This window comes from Sander lucioperca, chromosome 14, assembly GCF_008315115.2.
Source record: "Sander lucioperca isolate FBNREF2018 chromosome 14, SLUC_FBN_1.2, whole genome shotgun sequence".
Lineage (NCBI taxonomy): Eukaryota > Metazoa > Chordata > Actinopteri > Perciformes > Percidae > Sander > Sander lucioperca.
This window is the reverse complement of record NC_050186.1, coordinates 11,570,902-11,579,474: the sequence shown is the minus strand read 5'-3', so window position 1 is coordinate 11,579,474 and position 8,573 is coordinate 11,570,902. Positions and strand designations below refer to the sequence as shown.

Below are 8,573 nucleotides of genomic sequence, written 5' to 3'. Positions count from 1 at the left end.
TGTAGTCTACTAAAAACCAAGAATTTTAAGTTTAACATTTTGAGAAATACTCGCTTTCTTACTGACAGTTAGACAAGAAGATTTATACTTGAGCTGCAAACATAGTTGATTAGTTGTCAACTATTAAAGGTCCCATATCGCGCTTATTTTCAGGTTCATACTTGTGTTTTGGGTTTCTACTAGAACATGTTTCTATGCTTTAATGTTAATGTTTCATTATTTTTCTCATACTGTCTGTCTGATTATACCTGTATATTCACCCTCTGTCTGAAACGCTCTGTTGGAGCGCCTGTCTCTTTAAGCCCGCCCCTGAAGAAGCACACTCTGCTCTGATTGGACAGCGATTCTGGGTCTTTAGCATCTGTGTACTCTGAGTCTCTGCACCGTCATTGCAGCCTGGGAATGACTGTAGCGGCACTTTCTACCTGTATATTGTGTAGTTGTGACATCACAACCACACAGAAGTCCTGACGGCTCGTTTAAAGACACAGTTTCTGAATACGGGCTGTGGGCATTTCTCTGAGGATTGAGCATTTTGATACTTTCACAGTATTTATGTATAACCTTGACCTCTCTTTATAATCAAAAATGACACGGAAGTCTCACTTTTTACAATATGGGACCTTTAAATTAATTGGGCCTGCTGCCAGGCGATTGGGAGCAGCTGTGTGGGAATGAGAGTTTGAAATTTGAGATGGAGATACTGTTTCTGAATGTTGCGACGGAGAATCCTTTCCAACAAGGAGAAGGAGAAGGAGGAGGAGGAGGAGGAAGAAGAAGAAGAAGAAGAAGAAGAAGAAGAAGAATAACAATAATAATAATAATAATAATAATAATAATGATGCCTTTATTTATCCTGCGAGGGAAAACTCACAATTTTCACTCTGTTAGTGCAGTTGCACACACATTGAACACAGGCCTGAATTACAAACATGCTCAGGACCTATACATGTTAAACACACTAATGGAGAGATGTCAGTTGGGGGTTCGGTGCCTTGCTCAAGAGCACCTTGGCAGTGCCCAGGAGGTGAACTGGCACCTTTTCAGCTCCGCACACTCCGTACTTCGGTCCATATGGGGACTTGAACCAGACCGACCCTCCGGTTCCTAACCCAACTCCCTACTGCCACTGCCACCCCTGCCAATAGCAAGATAGCGTCGTGGCAATATGATGTTTGTCAATTTAAGTGAAGAAAGTCAGTTTTTCGTAGGTTTGTCGTAGTATAGAATCATTTTTGTGCCTTTAAGTCCAAGCAAAACTTCTCAAGAATCAAACAAAATGAAGCAAAACTAAAATAGTCATCTCAAAGGTAAAACTTCAAACTTGCACACAAACCATGACTCATGATGACTCATGGCCATGATGACTCATGGCCGTGAAGCAGAACAACAGCAGCTGTTTCATAAAATCTGCTCAAATACCTTTGAGACATTGTGCAATTATTGGTTTGTTTGTTTTATGGTGTGGCTGACAAAGTATTCAAAACCACGTATCTCTAAAAAGTTTAAAAACTTTTCATGGTTTCAGCTTTGTGACCATGCATTTTTCCAGCTGATTCGTGAGGCTTTTTAAAGACTTTATTTAGCTTAAGAAGAAGGAGAAACATTTCCTCAACACGTCAAAAGAAGACTTCATCCTTCAGTCTATCACAAACATTCAACATCAACACATCTGGAGATACGTGGTTTTCACTGGACAGGAAGGGGAGGAAAAACTGTCATCTGAAAAGTAACTACAGCTGTCAGACAAATGTAGTGGAGTACAGAGTACAATATTTACCTCTGAGATGTAGAGGAGTGCAAATAGAAAGTAGCAGAACATGGAAACATTCAGTACCTTGAATGTGTACTTCAGTACAGAACTTGAGTACATGTTCTTAGTTATATTCCACCTCTGGTTTTAGGATCTTAATTTCTGCAGAAAAGGACAGAAAAGCATTTGGCTGTACCTCACCTTTCGTCTTTTATCACGCAGAGTTCATGGAAAACATTTCCCTGCTCACGCTCCTAATTTTCCTTTTTCAGACCTGTGTGTGTGTGTGTGTGTGTGTGTGTGTGTGTGTGTGTGTGTGTGTGTGTCTCCATCTGTTTCTAATACCTGATTGAGATGAAAGTGGTTTCAGATCTGTTTCATCCATTTCAACAGCTGTCTGTTTCATCTTCTTAAAAATATATTATTGGATATTTGAAGATGTGTTTATGGAGTGAAGGAATCTCTGAATTTGCAGCACCTGGAATAAAAAAAGTCGATGCACAATCAATTCTTTTTCCCCCCTGATGTTTGTTTTTTCTTTGTTCAGGATTCATTAAAACTAAAATACTTCACTTATTTGTCTCATTCACTGTAAACTAAATTACACACAGTTGTGTGTGTGTGTATTTGTGTGTGTTTGTTTAACACTAAAACAGAAAGTAATTTTGTGTCTTTGAAATACTTTTCATACAGAATTAAGTTTAACACACGCACACACACACACACACACACACACACACACACACACACACACACACACACACACAGTGCGTTTCACTATCTTTGTGGGGACCCGTCATTGCCATAATGCATTCCCTAGCCCCTTACCCTAACCTTAACCATCACAACTAAATGCCTAACCTTAACCCTTACCCTCACCCTAACCATAACCTAATTCTAACCCTAATCCTAAAACCAAGTCTTAACCCTCAAACAGCCCTTTAACCTTGTGGGGTCCAGCATTTTGGCCCCACAAAGCTGTCGGGACCCCACAAGTATACTGTATTCCCGGTTTTTCGACACCACGAATATAGTTAAACAATGACACACATCACACACACACACACACACACACACACACACACAGTTAAACTGATCTGAGGCCAATCGAAAAGGGTTGAAGGAGTTTTTAAAATCTGATCCTGATACTTGTTTAGATTATTAAATGGAAACCAACATGTGCATTAGAAAAGTTGTTTCAGAAGATACACACATTGATCCCTGTGTCTTTATGTAATAATTCAATATTTTGTAGCCATGACAGCGATGTAGCTTCATGTCGGTCTGTTGGTCAAGACAGAAATATCTAAACAACTGTTGGATTGATTTTCATAAAAATGTGTTATTAATTTAAAGTCCTAACCTTTAATTATAACTGCACAACATACCCTGAGACAATATTAAGAAAATCACAGTTTAGGAATATATAAAAAAATAAATAAAATGTATTTAATCCATTATAGTTTCTTTGGAGATGTATGCATGTAATTGCAATTCAATAAGCCAAAATATATGTCAAGAAACAAGCAACAAACAAGAACAACTTCAATAAAAAATGTTTATGAAAATAAGTTATAGCATAAATACATTAGAACATATTTAACATTTCTAAACTCAGTCGTGTTTGGCACTTTAACAGCTCTCCGGAATTCAATTCAATTCAATTCAATTTTATTTATAGTATCAAATCATAACAAGAGTTATCTCGAGACACTTTACAGATAGAGTAGGTCTAGACTACACTCTATAATTTACAAAGACCCAACAATTCCAATAGTTCCCCCAAGAGCAAGCATTAGCAGTAGCTAGTGCGACAGTGGCAAGGAAAAACTCCCTTTTTTGTTAGGAAGAAATGGAATGATCATAATAGTGCCATATTTTGCCGAAACTTTTCCCTGGAGATTAGGGCTGAACTAATCGAACTTCGATACTTTTAAGACAACGACCGAATTGTCTTCTTAGTAACGAGTACTGAAAAATGCCTCGTCATTCAATCAGTGAGCCAATAAGCATGCAGCGTTTGGCTGTCTAACATTACACGTCGTAGAGACACACAGGAAAACTTTACTTTACACAGAGACGAGGCTCAGGGGCGTCGGACTGGGGGGGAAAAGAGGACTGAGTATCCAGGGCCCTTATGTGAGGAGGGCCCAAAAAGATGCTAGAATGAATAGCTGTGGATGCGGGGAGGGGCCCATAGAAAATGCTTTTCTACAGGGCCCAGAATTTACGCCCCTGACAAGGCTCATGTGTGTATTGTTGTATTTTGAGAGGCTTGACTACAGTTTATGTCATATCATTGTAAAGGAGCTGAAAAATAACAAAAAAGATTTGAACCGTATTGTGTAACAGGGGCGGAGCCAGATGTTGGAAACATTCGGGGCTCAGCCCAAACCTAGAGGGGGCCCGTTTACCACAGCTACATGCATTTTTTTTCACAACCCCCCCAATAATCCAAACTGGTCAGTGCAACCCCCCCAAAAAACTATTATAATTTCCTTTACATAAATAAAGACATTTGCACCATAACTTGATGCAGAAAAAATCACCAGAATGCAGGAAATGAAATGTTTGATATACTCCAAATTTCAATTTTGCTCAAAAGTGATGCCCTTGCCCTGATGTGTAACGTGATGTCTTTCTGTTAAATGGATTTTTATTAAACTGGTATAGAAAAAAATATTGATCGGGAACTGGTAGGCTATCAAAGTCACGGTAATGGCACCGGTATCAAAGTTTGTTTTTTGTGATACCCATGTACTGGAGATGCTGCGTGTTGGTCCATAATGTGCTGAGTCACCCATCATGTGTAATAATGATGATGATAGGGCAGCAGCGGCAGCGGTGCAAACAGCTGCAGCGGAGCGCGCTGCTGGCAGTAAAGCTGCCCGTAGGTCAGAGGATGTGAGGATGTGAAAGTGGCTTCCTCCTCCTCCGCCTCCTTCCCCCCCTGCACACGCTCCTTCTTCCACTTGGTGCGTCTGTTCTGGAACCAGATCTTGACCTGAGTCTCGGAGAGGCGCAGGGCAGAGGCGATAGTGTGCCGCTCCAGCACCGACAGGTAGTGGCACCGGCGGAAGCTGCCCTCCAGGATCTGCAGCTGCTCCAGGGTGAAAGCCGTGCGGACCCGTCGGCTTTTTGCCTCAGCGCTGTGAAGCTGCTCCTCCTCCGGGCTTCCGCCGCCATCGGCCGCAGGATGCTGCTGCTCCCTGGGTTCATCTCTGCCAGTAGAAGCACCTGAAAGCAGGGATGGAAGTAGTATTCAGAATCCTTTACTTCAGTAAAAGTAGCCTTCTAATACAGCACTGTAAAAATACTCTGTTACAAGTAAAAGTTCTGCATTGAAAATGTTACTTAACCCTCCTATTGTCCTCGGGTCAAATTTGACCCATTTTCAAAAAGTCTCTACAGTTTATCAAAAATTTGTTTCTTTCAACAAATTGTCTAAAAGAAATAACGTGGATGGTTCCATACAACATTCTTTAGTGTAAAATAAATCAATACTTTCAATTAATTTGGGTATTTTATTAGATTGATGAAAAAAAATTGATAGAAGGTTGAAAAAAGTGACAAAAATGCTTCAAAAACATGGGGAAAAAAAACAAGAAAAACTTCGACTTCAACAAAAAATCGACAGACATCAGAAAAAGTGACAAACTTGGAAAAAAAATCTGAAACAAATTCAAAAACTTGATAGGAAAAAACACAAACGTAAAAAATTACTAAAAACGACAAAGACATTGGAAAAAGTGACAAAAAACGTCAAAAAAAGCCACAAAAGTGTGGAAAAAGACGACCAAAACATTGGGTTTTCATTTTGACCCAGAATGACAAAAAGCTGCGTGGTCAACGGGAAGACAACACGAGGGTTAAGTAAAAGTTTGTAAGTATCATCAGAACAATGTGGGCTACTTAAAGTATTAAAAGTAAAAGTACTCGAAGCAGAAAAATCCTCACAGTCTGAAAGAAGATGCATTCACGTGCATTATGTTTTTGACACTTTAACTAATAGATACCAGCATTAAACCTCCCCTAGATGATAACATTAAGACAGTTCTTTTTTGAATTATAAGTTTTCTGAGAACGTTATGTTTGAATATGCATATGAGGCATTATCTTATGCTAACTTTTGGTCAGTTTAGGAGAAATCTACAGACACAAATGGAGAAGTTGTAGAAAAATAAACATCTAAATGTGTATATTGGATGATTTTTTTCCCACATAGTCTGAAAGAAGACATGTTATGGAAGCAAAATAGTGAATTGAAAAATGATGTTTTTGCCATTTTAACTAACTTCCCAAATTATTAACTTATATTATTACGTAAGTTTTCTGAAATGTGTGTTTAAATATGCAAAATGAGGCATTATCTAAAGCTAACTTGTGGTTAATTTAGGAGAAATCTACAGACACAAATAGACAAAGTAACAAAATATATAAAATACACCTATGGATCTAGGACGTTCGTTCAACTGGGGATAGGGACACACACACACACACACACACACACACACACACACACACACACACATATATATATATATATATATATATATATATAACCCTAACCCAATAAAGAAAGTAAGACATCTTTTTCTTTAGGACTATTCTTTCTGACATAATTTCATTATGGTCAACTTCATTATTTCCTGGATTCTGTATCACCATAGTCCCTATAAATATTAATAATAATAATAAAAACGTAGAAATGCAGGAAATGGAATTTAAATCGAAAATATTTGTCTGGCAGAGGACCCCCAGACCCCCTGTTTTGTGTCCCCCACTACTTCTCAAACCAAAGTTACACCCTTGCTATGGATGTTTTCCCCAAAAAAAGTCTAAAAGAAGACACGTCATGGAATTAAAATTGAAAAAAAAATTTTTTGCCTGCAGTGTCCCCTCTTAATGCTCACCTGTCGTTGCATCTCGAGCACAGATTCCTCTCCTTGTGAACTTTGTTGGATCCAAAATATCCTCCACAGAAAAAGGCGTCCTGTGGCTGAGCGGGCCTTTGGCTGCGACTGGCTGCATCTCTCTCTCTGTGTGGATGTGGATCAGGACGCAGGTGGAGGCAGAGCGCATGACTGCCTGATCTGCTCCGGGGGTCTATATATATAGGCCCGTTCGGCCTTTTGCACACGCAGCCGGGGCTCTTTCTCATTTACATTTCATTCAAAAAAAGTTGATGAAGCAATTGGAGCCTCTGTGTGTGCCGACACGCTTCGGCCCCGTGCAGCTCCCCCGCGCGGGCACTTGAATATGTAAATGACGCGCTCTCAGCTGGAGGTGCGCGCACCCTGTTATTTATTGCCAGGCATCTGTTTAAAACGTGCCTCCTTTCTCTCCCTCCGTGTTCCTCATTGTGGTTTGTCTTGTCATTATTTGCAAATGTGAGATTTTACGGTGCTCGGACACGTAAACGCGGCTTGTGATGTTAATTGATGGACTCATCAAAGGGACAGTTTGAGCCTTTTCTCTCTCTCGTTGTGGCCCAGTTTGCATTGAGACGTTTGTCCCGTTGAGTGCAACATCCCCAAAAAGCACAAAGCACTTCGGTTTAATTAGAAGCCCACTAACAACTTTGTGAGAGCCGCAGGCCATCTGATCACTTCTTTTTCTCTTTTTTTTTTTGTTCATAACTTTATTGGGTCCAACCAAAACGGGCTTGTACATTCTTTTCATTAGAATCAGAATGAGACATTTGTTTATTTCCAGGTAAGTAGTAGCCTACTTACTAGGAATTTGCTTTTGGTTGATGGTGCATACATAAACACAATAATATAAAATAAACAAACAATAAATACAGAAACAAATAACGTATAGGCTACATATGCCTACATATTAAGAAGGAAAAAAGAGGCTGTGTGGGATGTGCATCATTTAGATATGTACAAAAAGACTGAGCAAATATACAAAATAGAACATTTGACAAACATACATGCGCAAAATAAAAATGAAATAAGACCTACAAACTTTAGAAAAAGCGCCAAAAACGTCAAAAAAAGTGCCAAAAATTGAAAAAGTCACAAAAACGTCGTGAAAAAAGCCATAAAAATGTTGGAAAAAAAAAAAAAACTTTGAAAAAAGCAACTTAAACAACAAAAGGTTTTTTTTCATGGTGGACGGGAAGACAACACAAGGGTTAATCTGTGACTACAGCTGTTAAATAAATGTAGTGTAGTACAAAAGCACAATATTTTACTCTAAAACAAGGGGTCCGGGACCCCTAGGGTGTCCTATGAGTCAATGCAGGGGGGGCCACAAAATTATTGTGAAGTTTTGAAAGTTTTTTCAAAAATGATAAAGTCTTAACATGAATCCAACATATTATTAACAAATTTTATAATGAATAATAGTTTGCACTATTCAGCAGCTTCCACCTCACTGTTTAACTATGTTCTATACATATATCATCCAACTGTACATTTGTTGATGTTCATACTGTACATACCACACATTTGCAATCCCTACTGTCTACATATATATATATATATATATATATATATATATATACACACACGATATATACACGAAGTGTGTCGGCACACACAGAGGCTCCAATTGCTTCATTGGGGTAACTTTTTTTGAATGAAATGTAAATGAGAAAGAGCCTTGGCTGCGTGTGTATATATATATATATATGTATATATGTGTACTTGCACTCTGGTTACATGCTAACTGCATTTCATTAGCTCTGTACTTGTACTGTAATGTATCTGTAATATAAATCCCCTCTAATGATAGGCTTACATGCCTGAGGCAGCCATCCACAGATACAGTTCATCTTAAGGATTCACTGTTCCACATGTATGTTTTAATA

The 8,573-nt window shown here is 38.8% G+C and overlaps 1 protein-coding gene across 1 annotated transcript; it reads right to left on the bottom strand.

Moving 5' to 3' along the window:
- Positions 1-4,556: 4,556 nt before the first annotated feature.
- Positions 4,557-6,784, bottom strand: pnx (posterior neuron-specific homeobox). The gene is made up of 2 exons (XM_031287956.1): positions 6,667-6,784; positions 4,557-4,990 (listed from the first exon to the last, which is right to left on the bottom strand). Exons 1-2 carry the CDS (start codon positions 6,782-6,784, stop codon positions 4,557-4,559), a joined length of 552 nt encoding a protein of 183 aa, XP_031143816.1.
- Between the last annotated feature and the right edge of the window lie 1,789 nt (positions 6,785-8,573).

Bases quoted from the DNA above. Each gene is read 5' to 3' on its own strand.
- pnx (XM_031287956.1), bottom strand. From the start codon at position 6,784: ATGCAGCCAGTCGCAGCCAAAGGCCCGCTCAGCCACAGGACGCCTTTT. The intron at 4,991-6,666 runs GTGAGCATTAAG...CCCTGCTTTCAG, and splicing joins TGCTCGAGATGCAACGACAG to GTGCTTCTACTGGCAGAGAT.